Here is a 15,817-nt window from a genome sequence, read left to right as displayed (position 1 = left end):
ATGGAGACAATATTAACTCATTGAATGCCAAGCTGTTTTCAGGAGCTTTGTCCTAGAGTGCCAGCAATCTAGACCATTGTTGATGATTTTTGTACAGCCACAGCATATTCTGTGTTATAGCTATGAACACATACAATGGCTCGTTTAAAAGGTGAGACTTTAAGGTCTCGGTGGGTGCAAACCGTGTATTTCTACACGCCTCTGTTTCTGAGAAATCACAAGCTAAACAGTGGCTAGTTTTCTATCAAAATCGCTGTTTTTTTCTAGAAATGGAGATATAATGTCTTTCATGAAATATGAAGTGTTGCCTGTTACTTACTTGTGTAAACTTTCCGGAAAGTGATCAGCGAGACCTGGTGAGACTGCCACCTGTGATAGACCCACGAAAATGGCCTGGTTTTGACCTGACGTGCATGTGTCACTGATTCGACCCAAAGCGGCAACCGAGTTATGATAAAATGTCCATATAAAATGTCCAGATTGTGCGTTTTCATGAGTTTTCGATCGTCATATATTTCATTTCCATTAATCACAGAGTTCCCAAAATCACATATAAGGTGTATTAGAGTGTCTAGTTCGTAATTTAAAAAAAAAAAGCTAAAAACGTAATATTACGTTTTTGGCACTCAATGAGTTAACAAAACGTATGTTATCAGATCATGTATAATCATATTTGGGAATTGTCAGTTTCTTCTTCGAGAAAGCAACATTTAACCCAGGTGAGGCTCTCTCCCTCCCACAGAGTCTCCTACACCCCAGAGGAAGGGCCTTCGCTCCAGTGCTCTGCGACCCAAGAAGCCGGAGCCGACCAAGCAGACGGGCCCGGTGGTGGTGGAGACCTGGGTGGCTGAGGAGGACCTGGAGCTCTGGGAGATCAGAGCATTTGCTGAAAGGTAAAATGGCCGGAGTCTGCCTCAGTTGTATTTATGAAAAGAGAGAATGAAGTGAAGTGGTTACCTTTAGATTTGGTACAGTGTGGAATTGAAACAATGAAATCATGTAGTAGAATTGCACAAATACTGTATCAGTTGAACTGTACTTGAGCAGCCCTAATCTTAATCTCACTTTATTTTCCTGTGGCAGGGTGGAACGGGAAAAGGTGCAGTCGTCTGAACAGGCTAAGGTTAGTGTGTTGAAGAAAGCAGAAGAGTGCAAGGCCCAATTGGAAGCTCAGCTAAAGCACCAGAGATTGGCCGCCCAGCAGGTGGGAAAATCAGACTGTTTCCCCCGCGTATCTGTGTGGACTGGAAGCTCCCCCCCTTCACCAAATTGGGGTGTGGGGAGAATGCCTCTAACCATGGCTGTCTGGGGCAACTTTCCAATGGGCCTTTTGTTCGTATTGGTCATTTATTGGAAACGGGGGCATGAATGTGACCTTGTCATTTGCATGAACTGCTTTTGTTCATGGGTTTGCTGCTATAGTTTTCATGGTCTAAAGCAGTGGTTCTCAAAGTGGGGTCTGGGGATCCCTAGGGGTCCTCAACCCATTGCCAAGGGGGTCCGCGAAAGAATTTACTTTAAATTATGAAGTTGTGGTTTATCACTTTAAAAATTCATATGTACAGATGATGACCCTTTTCACCAATAAAACAAGTAAATTGTGTATATTTGTTCCCAGCCAAATTTAAATTTATTTTGAATCTGTTAACAAAGAAACCATTCCCCTTGCTGCTTACATGGTTTAATTGCTAACTAGCTAACTGATGAATGTAGAGAAATGTTTGTCGGACCATGTTGACAAGTAATGCCAAATCTAAAGTTGTCAAAAGACAGAACAAGTTGCCAGAAAACACATGGTGAACCTGGCTACAACTTCAGAGAATACAAATGGCACATGCTTCATTTTTACGATGACAAATTTTCTCCAAAATTTCTCCCCCACAGGGGGTCCTTGGAACCAAAGCGATTGAGAACCTCTGGGCTAAAGCGTAATCTGTTAACTAGGGCTGTGCAATTAACAGAGTATTCATTTCAATTATGATTTTGGCTTCTGAAAAACATATGTAGCTAAATTCTGTGTTGCAGTGATGTTTTGGAAATTCAAAAATATATGTTATATACGCATTATATGTCTTTGCACTACTACCTGTCCTTTTTTGCACCACTCTGCAAGTCTCCACAGCAGTGGCCATATAAACCCTTTGGTTGTGATTGCAGAAGCGCCTGGAACAGCAGAAGCCAGGGGCAGTTGGCACCACCGCCGCCCCCTCCACACCCACCACTGGCACCCCCCAGAAGATCACTGTGGGCTCCCTCACGGGCACAGTCACCCCCGGGACCAAAGTGGTTCTGGCCACTAAGATGGGCACACCTGTGACATTCCAGCAGAACAAGAACTTCCAGCAATCGTTTGCCACCTGGGTCAAGCAGGGGCAGACTAGTCAAGGTCAGTTCATGTTGCTGTTAACGTTCGGGGGGTGTGTTTGTGAATAAGTGTCCTTACAGGGTTGTAGAAAGACTTCACCGTGAGCATAATTCTGTTTGTCTGCCTTCCTTTATTATTGTTTCTTTCATTTGCTTGTGATGGTGTGGTTTTCGTGTTTATTTTTTTTTTCTGATTGGTCAGTCTGGCTGTCATTTTCGCTGCTTAAATTTGTTTACAGTTTTGTGGTCGTCGTCGTGCCCAGTGAAAGCTTAGGACACTTGCTTGGCGACATTAGAATCCAGTGGTGTCCACTCTGGAGTCCCAAATGAGGCCACTCTTTTCCTAAGACAGACTTTAAAGCAACCACAAACAGACAAATAGATCGGCATAGTCCAAGCATCCACTGGAATAAAACCTCAAATGGAAATCCCCATTCAAAAATCCATCAGTCCCCATTGTAAATGGTAGTGGACACCACTGCCTCTATAGCTTCGTCTCAAACCGTTGTCATATTCAGGTGTGACAGTGGGTGTGTGACGTGTATCTTTCAGCGTCCACCAGCCCTGTCGCTACAGTAGTGGGCAGCGTGACCACCTCTGGGCAAGCGTTCCAGGTGGCAACCGCACCGGTGTCCATGGCCGGCAAAGTGATCACTGCCACTCTGCCCTTGCCAACCAGCGGAAAGATAGTCACGGTCAATGTGCCGTCCACGCAAGGAGGTAATGGCCGGTCTGACATACCAGTGGGACACCATTTTGAGATTACTTAAAGGAAGTTTATTTGCCTTCTACCTCAGAGTTTGATAAGAGGATATATATCCGCCTTTAACAAGCCTATAGGCTAACTGGTCTAGCCCTCTTCCATTGAATTATGCTAAGCTAGGCTAACAATGTCAGACTGGGTTATTGTACGCACAGAGAAGAGGATATGTATCCTCTTATGTAACTCTGGGGTAGACGGCAAATAAGGTTATTTTTTTTCAAAAAGTTGGTGTGTTCCTTTAAACTAGGCTTGACCGCATACATAGAGGGCCCTGCTGGGTAGTGTTGCACGGTGTATCGATACTAAAAAGGTATCACGATGCCTTCACGCAAAAAACGATACGATTTCCGACGTTTTTAGAATCGATACTTTATTAAAATCAACGTTCTGTGTCTGCCTGAACTGCTGCTCTCACTGCTCCTTGTACGCATCTAGGCAAGTGGGCGTGTCAAGCAGGCAGCTCTGAGTGAGTGAGTGCGCAGCCAACATCAACATACAGTAGTTCTTTGCCGACCGTCCGCCTTGTGGATAAAACAAAAGGTGAAGTGAAATCTGCAACTATTTCGGATACATCGCGAATAGTGAAGGCAAGCCATCAGGTACACAGAGGCCCGTTTGTGAAATATGTTTCCAAGTCATTTAAAAGCAGTAGGCTACGCATGGAACTTGGCTAAACACCTCGCAGACATATCCCAACATTTTTGTTCAAAGAACGACAGGTTAACGAATATGCTATAGAAAACACGACTACATGGTTAGTGCCAAGTTCTTCTCTTTTGTTTTAGTCTAGCCTAAGTGAAACGAGTATGGTTCTCTGGAATAAAGCGAACCTTCCTTCATCAATTAATTTTGACGAGACATAACGAGCTGTAATCATTTTGACGAGACATAACGAGCTGTAATCATACGGTACTAACGTGATGAAAGCGCAATGTTCACGCCAGAATAACATTACCATAACTTGTAAACAATCTATTTCATGTTCGGTCAGTACTACTGGTAATATTTGTCATGGCATGTAGATTGCAATTTGTTCAATAAGTATTGCCCAGATGTAGGATAGGCTACCCGAAATGCGCTAATTAAAGCCCACAGCATATAATACCACCAAAGCGTGTTGAGTCCTAATAATAATAGCGGGTTATTGTTACGTGGTAGCAAATCATGTTATCAAAGAAATAGACGTAGGCTAATGTAGGAATGCACACAGACATATTGCAACAGGTAATGGTGTGCCTATCTGACGAAGACCTGAATGGTTGGAACGTCGTACTGGCGCAAAGAAGACTATCCTCACATTTTTCCCTTTGCAACTGTCAAAGAAATCCCATGAACACGGGAAGGCCTACGGAAGCCTTTACTGTACATCAGATGGCCTAAAGATTAGGCCCCTCTGCATAGCATTCAGTGATTTGCATGCAGTAATTTCAACACTGACCTTGATCTAACCTAGTTTGGCTATTTAAAGCTACTTTATTGGCAAAACACAACACAATGTAATGAACTATAACAAAAAATAAAGGACTTAATCACACAAAGTAGGCCTACTATTTTACTGACTATAAAAATAATAATTATGTAGGAAGTTTAGAACCCAGAATTGACCTGCACACTACAAAAGTGCACCGAATTCAACACAAATGACTCAATACACTTGGAGGAGGTATGAGTCCTTCTTTTCCAGATATCTTAGGATTTCGCCGTAGTATCGTTTCAGTATCGAGCATCGTGATATTTATGGCAGGTATCTAATCGAAGTCATAATTTTGGTATCGTGACAACACTACTGCTGGGTCAATGCTGCATCTTTATTTAGAGAATAGACAGACTTGCACAGATGTCTTTCCTTGATTTCTTCTTTATGGAAAATGTTCCCTGTGTTGCTGTCATTTGTATTTATGTCCATGTTTGAGCAAATATTGGATCCTGTGCTTGCACACATGGTTTTGAATGTCGCTACTCTGAACATAAATAGGAGCTTTTGAATGCTTGCTGGTTTTGCAGTCTATTTGTGAAAGACTGCTTTTGTAAAACAAGGCATGCTAATGTTTTGTTTTCAGACAAATATAGCTCAGAGGTCCTACTGAGAATTCTATGCTGAAAATCCCTAAAAGTCTTGAGCTAACCACCCAGACCATTAGTCAGGCTTGAGAGCCTCTGTCTAGTGAAAGCATCCCTGCATATTTCTCCTTCTTTCATGGGTGAACAGAAAGCACCAGAGTGCTCCCATCCAACAGCCTCTGTCAGATGAATGTGAAAATCTGGTGACTGTGACTGTGTGTGGCCTGCTGTGGTCCAGGCTGGTTCAGCACTGTTCTCTGTTTGTGCAGGTGTGGTCCAGGTGCAGCAGAAGGTGGTGGGCATCATCCCCAGCAGCAGCCCGGGTACTGCCCAGTCCTTCACCGCTTTCCAGCCCCGCACAGCCACCATCAACATCCAGCCCAACACAGTCACCTCCACACAGCAGGTAGACACACACACACACACACACACACACACACACACACACACACACACACACACTTCAAACATGATGCTGCCATGTAAACAATGACAAGTTATATTGAACACACACAAGTCCTAAAGTATAAGAGGCAAATGACCAGTCAATTTACATAAAAGTTTCATTTTTCTACATAGGTGATCACCACAGGAACCCCCCTCCGTCCCGGTATGACGGTGATCCGCTCACCCCTGCAACAGGCCACCACGCTGGGCAAAACCATTATCCGCACACCCCTGGTTGTCCAGCAAGGTATACTTTTGTATTCCATCTACGGTATATCAAGGAGGTTTTTTTATTTTATTATAAAACTGATAGTTCCGGTCCTTGATTATGATTGGTTGAATCGTGTTCGATGCCATTGTATATTTTCCTGATATAGCATGACTGAGACCGCATTTCGTTCTATATTAATGCGCTTAGAATGCATAACGGTTAAAATTCAAAGTTGCTGAGCAACAATTCCGATATGAATCTACTAGCGGTGGAACTATTCTATGGGGTATCCGCAGAAGAATGGACATTTGTAGATGAAATAGCTTTTAAATTTCATGATTATTTGTTTATTTTGTATCAATTTTTAATGTTTTATATGTGGTAGCCGTTTTATAAAAACGTAGCGTAGCGACGTAGTTTCTGTCGTGTTTTATTTGCCATTTTGTAAAATCTCATTGATTTCTGTTGGAAGACTCATTGCACGTTGATATTACTGCGCCACCGTCTATGCTTCAGGCTCAAATATTGAGCGGAAGTTTATACGCGGTTGTGAGGTGTCTGAAAAAATAGTTCCACAATAGCAAATAAGACGGCTGGAAATCATACATTGCGCCGATATATTTGATTTTAATAATCAACGAACACCACTAACCACTCGATGAGTTGCACAGTTTTGAAAACAAACGTTAAGGGTTGTTTTAAGGACATGTTTGTGCATGCCTGTAGGCAGCCACTCTGAAGCGGTAAAGGCGATTCAAAACAAGTCAGAAAAGTCAAGACGGGACCAATCGTAAAAATTTCGGTGTCCACCACTCTAGTTCATCCAAAACAAACCAGAAAAGGGACTCAAAGTGCTAAATACCGGAATTTTCCTTTAAGTATTTGATAGTGGTAAGGCTATAACAGCATACATCTTCGCCTTTATCTTACGGCATTGTCCATTTCTTGTGTCACTGTCTATCATGTGCATGAGTCCTAAAACTGAAATGAAATGTTACCATATTGTAATGTTGCCATATTTTACAGCCATTATTGTGTGCATTTTGTTAATTGTACCACACCCTTGTAAATGTATTATTTGTAGCGGTAATTTGTAGTGGATTGAAGCAAACATATTCCGCTCCTTGTGTCCTCCAGGTCAGACGCAGCAGGTAGTGACTCAGATCATCCGCGGCCAGCCAGTGTCCACTGCTGTGACCAGCTCCAGTGCCAGTACCATGCTGGCGGGTGGCGGCGTGCAAAGGATGGCCGGAGCCATGGCCTCCCCGCGTGCTGTGACTCCTGCCTCCCCCGGTCAGTCTCCGGGGCCCCAAGTGGCCCAGCCTGGCCCCAGGCCCCAGCAGGCCCAGGTCAAACTGACGCTGGCTCAGCTCACGCAGCTTACCCAGGGGGCACAGGTGAGAACAGGCGCCCACTGGGCAATACCATGTTTTAAGGTAGTTTTACTGTTCAGTGTTTTATTAACCTTAACTGATATTTTATTTGATTGAGTCATCATCTCCATGGTTCTGTTTGCTTCCTTCTAAAAGTGTCTGTGTGTTTGCGATCAGGGTGGAAATCAGGGTCTGACCGTGGTGATTCAGGGTCAGGGCCAGACGACTGGTCAACTGCAGCTCATCCCCGCCGGCGTGACGGTCATCCCCAGCCCGGGGCAGCAGCTCATGCAGGCGGCCATGCCCAATGGCCAGGTGCAGCGCTTCCTCTTCACGCCCATGCCACCCACGCCCAGCCCATCCTCCACACAGGCGGCCACCCCCACGCCCGCAACCAGCAACCCTGCTGCCCCTGCCACCTCCACAGCTGCAGTGCCAGGTCAGCACTCACTTTACCCAACACCACACGGGAGTCCAAAGCAAAGGACTGGCACATGGTTGGACTAGAAATTATTGGCACATGGTTGGATTTGAAATTAGTGGCATCAAAGAAGAGATTTTGGATTTTGGCGGTCATTAGCTTAAAGCGGTCATTAGCTTATTCATTATTTGATTAAGGCCATGGAGATAGAGAGAATTTGTTTATTTAACATGTGTGTTTGAATGTTGACATCATTTGCAAAGGTGTTAAATGTAGTTGAGATTAGATGATGCTTACATTACCAATGGAGGAATTAGTGGGCATTCCAGATAATGGTCAATACAATTATTTGAAATTTGAAGAAAGTAGGTTTGGTATTTGGTAATTTATTCTTTGATCTTTCTCCTCCTCCAGGTCTTCAGCCTGATCAGAGAGTGTTGCAGCCTCAACCTGCCTCCTCTGGACCCCCTCCCCTCGGCCCAATGCAGCCCCCCCCACAGATGGCTGTCCCCACCCAGGCCCCTGTCCCGACACCCATCCCAGCGTCTGTGCCGGCACTTGCCCCCACACCCTCCTCGATGTCCATGTCTGTTTCTCCAGTATCCTCACTGCCTCCAGCCCAGGTTCTCGCCCAGACTCCCACCTCTGTCCCCGTGTCTGTCCCCGTGTCTGTCCCCGTGTCTGTACCTGTGTCTGTCCCCGTGTCTGTCCCGGTGTCTGTACCTGTGTCTGTCCCCGTGTCTGTCCAGCAGCAGCCTCAGTTTGTGGCCCAGCCACAGCTCCAGTTCCAGCACCAATCCCTGCAACCCCAGCAGCAGCAGCAGCTGGCACAGGTGCAGGTGTCCACAGCAGCAGCCCAAACTCTGGGCACCTTCACGGTCGCCTCGACGATGGGCCAGACAGTGGTCAGCCAGGCCCAGCTTCAGGTCCAGCCTCGGCCGGTCCTGGCTGCGGCTCCTGCTGCCGCCCCTGTCCCTGTGCCCGTCCACGCCCAGGTGCAGGTCCAGGCTTCCTCCTTGCAGCAGCAGCAGCAGCAGCAGCAGCCCCAGGCGACAGCGGGGACAGCTCACCCCCTCCAGGCTCAGGTCCAGGTGCAGGTGCGCCCGTCGCTGCAGCTCCACCAGCAGCTCATCGCCGTGCCGGGCATCCAGCAGCAGGTGCTCTCCCAGATCCAGAGCCAGGTGGCCGCCCAGCTGCAGCAGCAAGGCGGCGGCGTCCCCCAGCAGATCAAGCTCCAGCTGCCCATCACCATCCAGCAGCAGCCCGCCACCGCTTCCCCTGTCCAGCAGCAACATCATCATCATCATCAACAGCAGCAGCAGCAGCAACAGACAGTGGTCAGCGTCGGGGGCCAGGTGCAGAACGTGGTCACCATACAGGCGGCCAGCGTACAGGAGCAGCTCCAGCGCATGCAGCAGCTGAGGGACCAGCAGCAGCAGCTGCAGCTGAAGAAGAGGCAGCAGCAGGAGGCCAAGAGGGAGCAGCAGGCCCAGCAGGCCACCAGCCAGGGAGACCTCCTCCAGAAGCAGGTAGGACAGGGACAGGGATGGGTCACACTAAGGGCTTTGGTTAAAGAGGTGGAGATACACACGAGTGCACTAGAATGAATTCATGCTCTTGATTGTGACGTGATTGCCTTTGTGTTCTGCAGGTGGTGATGAAGCAGAATGCAGTTATAGAGCACTTAAAACAGAAGAAGACTGTTTCCCCTGAGGAGAGAGAGGAAAACCAGAGGTACATAATGGACACATGGCCTCACAATTTAAAGTCTATCCAACTCTGGATTTGCCTACCCATGTCTACCCATCATTTGTTTATTTAGCCAATCTGCTAACTTTTTTGGGTTGTCTCCCCAGGATGATCGTGTGCAACCAGGTGATGAAGTTCATCCTGGACAAGATTGACAAGGACGAGAAGCAGGCAGCTAAGAAGAGGAAGCGGGAGGAGTCGGTGGAGCAGAAGCGCAGCAAGCAGAACGCCTCCAAACTCTCCGCACTGCTCTACAAGCACAAGGAGCAGCTCAAGGCTGAGATCCTCAAGAAGAGAGCCCTGCTAGACAAGGACCTGCAGATAGAAGTGCAGGTAAGGAGCAAGTAGTCAACACTATGTGTCACGGCAAACGCCCCTTCTCGTCGGTGGTCAGGCGGAACGAATTATCACTCACCTGTGTGCACTCGAGCCTTTACCGTTTACCTTTATGACTATTTACTCTTGAAAATGTGGAGTACCTATACTACATTGATTATAATGTGTTAATGGACGTTAGGGGTAGTCTTCATGAAATAACGCTACCCCTCTGATGTTAGATGTTTGTACCTTCAGTAGACCTTCAAAACCTGTATAATTTATATGCTCAGATAATTTGTACACAAAATAAGAGCCTGTCTTAATGTTAACAAGATGGGTACACATTTTGTGGGTTGGTGGTGAAAGATTGAAACACATCTTGGTGACTTGTGTGTAAAAGTTGATATGATTATATCCTTGGATTTCACATCAACAACTACCATAATATGAAAAGGCTCAGTGATCATTTTAATGTCTTCTGAGGCCATGTATGTGTCTAGCCTGACAAACATACTTCATCTGAGTGGATATGTTGATTGCTGGACCTGACCATGCCTGCATTTCATGACTTAAAGACTATTGCATGTGGCTGATTATTTAGGCCACAGATCATCATCAGTCCCACAAAGTCGTCATCCATTTTGTTCCATTGTCATTCATCAGGACGAGCTACGCAAAGACCTGGGCCGGATGCGGCGAGAGAAGGAGCGAGCCCAGGCTGCCTCGGCCCAGGCAGCACAGGCAGCCGCCGCAGCAGCAGCAGCAGCAGCCAGCACGCAGGCAGCCAGCGCACTCTCCTCGTCCTCCACCCCAACCTCGTCCTCCTCTACGTTCACCTCGCCGTCCGCAGGCCACAAGCGGAAGCGTGACGACGAGCGGGAGTCCCCATCGTCCGGCAAACACAAGAAGAAGAAGATGATTTCCACTACCTCAAAGGATCCCAAGAAGGACACCAAGCTTTATTGTGTCTGCAAAACACCCTATGACCAAGCAAAGTAAGCATGCTAGTGCACTCGCAGCCAACCTAATGAGACCACAGTAGCATTATTAAGGAAGTTGTTCTGAGAACAAAATTGCCAGTTGCCCAGCTCAAACATTTCTTTGTCACAGGTTCTACATTGGCTGTGACCTTTGTTCCAACTGGTTTCATGGCAATTGTGTTGGTATCACTGAAAAGGAGGCCAGAAAAATGGAGGACTACGTTTGCAGTGATTGCAAAAGGCAGCAAGAAGGTAGTACTGAGGAGCTGTACTGCATCTGTCGGACACCGTACGATGAAGCCCAGTAAGTATTTGTGCAAAATGGGAAATGTGAAGAAATGATAGATAGATAGATAGATAGATAGATAGATAGATACTTTATTGATCCCCAGGGGAATGATGATTGAAGTTTGTGACTTTTTGTACGGTAATTATAGGCCCAAGAGTTTAGCTAGAGTTGGTTTATAGATCGCCTATGCCGTGCTGTGGTCTCCTATACTCTGAACTTAAACTCTCCTATTTGATGCTTAAGATACAACCTCTTTGATGCTCTGGAATGCTAACTTTGCATCTGGATGTTTTTAACCCAGTGTTTTTTATCAACTTTACTTTGTTTCTTGTAGATTCTACATTGGCTGTGACCGATGCCAGAACTGGTACCATGGTCGCTGCGTGGGCATTCTGCAGAGTGAAGCCACGGAGATTGATGAATATGTGTGCCCGCAGTGCCAGTCCACGGAAGATGCCATGACCGTTCTCACGCCGCTCACAGACAAGGATTACGAAGGCTTGAAAAGAATATTACGCTGCTTACAGGTGAAGACATACCGCTGCATGTATGCCTCCTCATCTGCACTCCCATATTGCTCATTTGTGTTCATCAATCTTTTTTGCTAATGTGTTTTTCAACGTGCCATATTTCTTAACCAAGGCTTTTAGGAAAAGATTCATCAGTTTATCAGTTAGTTTAGTCATTTTGTGGAATATCAGGTCTTTTTTAATCAAATTTTATATGGTTGTGTGATTATACAGGACACTAAGAATTTTAATTGACCTTTAATACATATATGGAGGTTGGTAACTTCAGTGCTGATCTGTAGAAGGGTTGAATGAGAGTAGAACAACTGACGGATTTAGAAAGAAAGTTTAAAGGTACATAATCAATATAACTGGTTTTGTACCATCTCTGCCATTGGACTAGTCAGTGGTCTTTGCTGTCAATGTATCGTTGATTGATCAGCGATGTTTGTTTTTTTCAACTAGGCCCACAAAATGGGCTGGCCGTTCTTGGAGCCAGTGGACCCCAATGATGCTCCTGATTACTACGGTGTCATTAAGGAACCAATGGGTATGGATATTCTTTCCCACCATCTTTACTGTCTTCCTTGTCCTTTCAGAAAGGTGTTTTCCTCTTAGAGTAAATTGGACTGCTGTTGGACCTAAAGAAAGATTTAAGAAGACACATGTAGCTACATATTCCCAGTTTGTATAAAATCTTGAAGATGGTTGTAGACTTAAAACCATCCACTGTATTGTCTCAGATCTGTCCACAATGGAGGAGCGACTGCAGAGGCGGTATTACAGCAAACTGACTGAATTCGTAGCGGACATGACCAAAATCTTCGACAACTGCCGCTACTACAACCCAAACGACTCGCCGTTTTACCAGTGCGCCGAGGTGCTGGAGTCCTTCTTTGTTCAGAAACTCAAAGCATTCAAAGCAAGCAGGTAAGACAAAGTGTTCCTCAGTGGCATCCTTAGAACCATTCCGTTCTAAGCTGGGGGGGCCTGTTTGGCCACCTTTGCAATACATAAAGAAAAGGGGATCTTGGGGATCACTTCTTCACTCCTCTGTCTGCATCACGTGTACATTTTATCATCTCCTTCACCTGTACTTTTTATCGTTCTTTTCACCTTCCCATGTAGTTTGTACAGCAGTGTAGTTTTGTTGTTTGTGCATCTCTTACCCCTTAACACTGAATGAATTTCATATAATTGCATCTCATTCTGTTTCTCAGATTCAATTCCTGGCTCTCTCTATCATGCTCATGTGACAAAGAACACAAATGCATGGCTGTGGTCTTTTTGCATCGTCATTGGTTTTGTTTGTTTGTGTGTGTGTTTGTGCGTGTGTGTGTGTGTGTGTGTGTGTGTAAGCATTTTGCATCTCTCCCCATTTGTGTCTGCCTTGCATTTGTGTCACCTGCATGTAATGTGTCCCCACCCATTCTTCTCTGTTGCAGATTGTCATAAGTCATGCCCATTATGACGTTATGTTCTGGACTCAGAGCTGGATGCCAGGGGTCAACTTCTAGTTTCAAATCATGGGACTTGTTTCATAAACAGAGGAAATATCTGTGATTTCATATTTAAGAACCATTTCAGCTTTTGTGTTTTGTTTTAATTTCTGAAAGTCACCCATCACACTCTTTCAAAAAAAAAAAAAAAATACTGTTTCGTAAGAATAAGCCTAACTCCAAAGATGCCTTCTATGACAATCACTGTGTGGCAGCCATGTTGACTAAGCTACGTGGAAGACAGATGTAATCAAGGGATATGCTTTTGACTTGTTTCTATGTTTCGTGTCTCATGTCAACCTCTAATAACAGTACCAGTAAAGTTAACAATATTTTGTTTGTCTTTGCTTAAACTCATCAGTGAAGAAACATTTATTTTGAAACTCATAACTTAATATTTAATGCATTTGATTTGTTTTTCCGTTTTTGTTAAGTTGACCCTGATTGACCCTGACCTGAAGTTGTACATTTTATTGTGAGATCATTATCAAATAGGTTTTGCCATCTTAGCTCTTCCTCCCTGGACTGAATTATGTCTTACCAAGAAAATAACAGATCTTACATGAATAAATGTTAAGTAGGCATGGTTTTAATTGAATAAATACCATTGCTGACTAGTTTTTTTTTTTTGACAATTTTAGATTTTTTGCATTTTAATTGTAAATAGGCCTCTACAACAGATTATGCAGAACCTCAAAACCTTTTGGAAAGATTGTTTTAGGTTTGAAAGGACTTTTGTGGTCAATAAATATTTGTTTATCTTCATCATGTCTTGGATCCCTCCTATCATTGCACATCACTGTAATAACTGAAAAAGGCATTCCCAATGGATTACAGCAACATGGCTGCTCAAGTGACCCCAGACCATCCATTATTTTCATCCTTTTTGTTTACTTCTACTTCTTTCTTGTGTAATCCTGTTTTAAGTCAATAAAGACATTATTTCTCAGCTCTTTGCTTTTCCCCCCCATGCTCTCTAGGTCTCATAACAACAAACTACAACCTTCAGCCTCTTAGAACGCACTGCACCCCATTTCACGCCCTAAAAAAATCGTAATAAAGCAAGAATTTGATTCTTGAACTGTTGGTTGGTGGTGGACCCAGATCCCTGTGACGTTGGTGCTCCACTCTTCCCTGACCCTCCGGCCTGCCTATGGCCTCCTTTCACGGCTGCCGCGTCTTGGATCCCGTTCCAAAGTTGAGCAGCATGGCTGACCCCTGAGGCTGGTGACCAGCCCTGTATCCCTCCCTTTCTGTTTGTCAACACAGGTTTGGGATTGATGACACCCTGTGGAGAGATAAAAATGCCACTTCAGGAAATTGATTTTCTCTAAATGAGCTTATGTTAAAGTTAACTTATGAAACTTCTCAGTCTTTTTGAAATGATGTGTCTACATTGAAAAGATTTTTGATGCCTGGATTTCAGACTTAATTTCCCCATATTCTACCTGGAGCTGACTAAACATGCAAAAGCAAATGTACTTGGGTAATGCACCCTAGTATGGACTTATTCCTCCAGAAAATGTGGTCTTTGTAGATTGGGGGGCATAGGGAGACTATGAGGCTTTAAACCACAATGTGAGGTTGAACTTGGCCTGTTTGTAAAACTTGTCAATTTTTTTCAATATTCTTTTTTCTAATACAGCTGAAAAAATATTGGTGTATATGAAACATAATAAATGAAGACTTGAACTCTTACACCGATGAAAACAATGTTTTTATTTACCTGGTACATTTGTCCATCAGAAATTACCTATAATTCTATTATATCATGATATGACTATGGTTATGTATATGGTTATATGATTTAGCAGATGCTTTTGTCCAAAGTCACTTACAAATAAAAACAAAACAATAGTTACAAAATTAACAGTGAACAGTTTTAAAGTGTTGGTCAGACTACATTAAGGAAAATAGCCATATTAAACAATAATGTCGATGCAATATCAATGATCAATAGCCAAATGAAAATAAACAAATACCATATATACACAATATACAGACCAAACCTCATAAGAACCACTTAAAGGTGTATGTCTTTAGACCCCTCTTTAAAGACTCAGAACTGCAGGAACAGAGAGCACTGGGCAACTCATTCCACGAGGAACCACGGAGGAAAAGTCTTTGAGTTTATGGCTGGAATGGACTAGGACTACTATGGTACCCTCCAGAATTATTGGCACCTCTGCTAAAGTTGACTAAAAAGAGGAATATAAAATAATCTTTTGGAAAGGTATCTTAATGTCTTAAGTAACAAATTGAGGCAATATCCAACCTTTAAGGACCCCAGTTTCTTTGTGAATGAACAATGTATCATAAATAAATAAATGTTTAATTTTTATGTTTAATTTTTATGCTCATTAACTCAATGCAAATCAAACCAACTAATTGCTAACTGAAATAAAACCATGGCAATCTCTAGGTATGGTGAAGGGTATGTGGTGATGTGGAGCTATTTTAATTCCAAAGGCCAAGGGAACTTGATCAGGATGCATAGTATCCTGGATCCATGAAATAACTGGCCTTTAAAAATAAAAATCAGCCTGCCTCTATGGGAATTTAACATAGGGGTGCCAATACTTATGACCCCTGTATTTTTTAAGGAAGAACATTTATTACAATTGGTGTCCTTAAAGGTTGGATATTTCCTCATTTTTTGACTTAAGGCATTAAGATGAATTTCCAAAAGATGATTTTATATTCCTCTTTTTAGTCAGCTTTAGCAGATGCCACTAATTCTGGAGGGTACAGTATGTTGGTGTTAACTAAAGGCGTCTGTGCTACGGAATGTTGAAATGACATGCACATATTTTGCACACATAATACAAGTCTT

At 44.0% G+C, this 15,817-nt stretch overlaps 1 protein-coding gene across 5 annotated transcripts in view; it reads left to right on the top strand.

Annotated features, from left to right (window-relative positions):
* Window positions 1–13,933, top strand: part of bptf (bromodomain PHD finger transcription factor) — a 34,203-nt gene extending 20,270 nt beyond the window's left edge. For 2 of the 5 annotated variants that reach the window (XM_076265293.1, XM_076265290.1), the window contains 17 exons: window positions 743–893; window positions 1,084–1,204; window positions 2,158–2,386; window positions 2,917–3,084; window positions 5,458–5,594; window positions 5,768–5,882; window positions 6,984–7,243; window positions 7,397–7,658; window positions 8,055–9,169; window positions 9,292–9,374; window positions 9,497–9,722; window positions 10,371–10,702; window positions 10,818–10,991; window positions 11,311–11,503; window positions 11,951–12,035; window positions 12,229–12,415; window positions 12,931–13,933. In XM_076265293.1, coding sequence (XP_076121408.1) covers window positions 743–893; window positions 1,084–1,204; window positions 2,158–2,386; window positions 2,917–3,084; window positions 5,458–5,594; window positions 5,768–5,882; window positions 6,984–7,243; window positions 7,397–7,658; window positions 8,055–9,169; window positions 9,292–9,374; window positions 9,497–9,722; window positions 10,371–10,702; window positions 10,818–10,991; window positions 11,311–11,503; window positions 11,951–12,035; window positions 12,229–12,415; window positions 12,931–12,940 — 3,848 coding nt within the window. In that variant the 3' untranslated portion in view covers window positions 12,941–13,933. The remainder of the gene's footprint in view (window positions 1–742; window positions 894–1,083; window positions 1,205–2,157; window positions 2,387–2,916; window positions 3,085–5,457; window positions 5,595–5,767; window positions 5,883–6,983; window positions 7,244–7,396; window positions 7,659–8,054; window positions 9,170–9,291; window positions 9,375–9,496; window positions 9,723–10,370; window positions 10,703–10,817; window positions 10,992–11,310; window positions 11,504–11,950; window positions 12,036–12,228; window positions 12,416–12,930) is intronic. The other 3 variants (XM_076265291.1, XM_076265294.1, XM_076265292.1) reach the window with 3 other exon arrangements.
* Window positions 13,934–15,817: the final 1,884 nt, after the last annotated feature.

Source organism: Alosa pseudoharengus, unplaced genomic scaffold (assembly GCF_046254945.1).
Source record: "Alosa pseudoharengus isolate Yale_2024_CS ecotype anadromous, Long Island Sound unplaced genomic scaffold, YU_APseudo_1.1 YU_APseudo_1.1_scf_4, whole genome shotgun sequence".
NCBI lineage: Eukaryota > Metazoa > Chordata > Actinopteri > Clupeiformes > Clupeidae > Alosa > Alosa pseudoharengus.
Note: the sequence above shows the minus strand (reverse complement) of the source record. Positions and strands in the feature narration are given on the sequence as shown.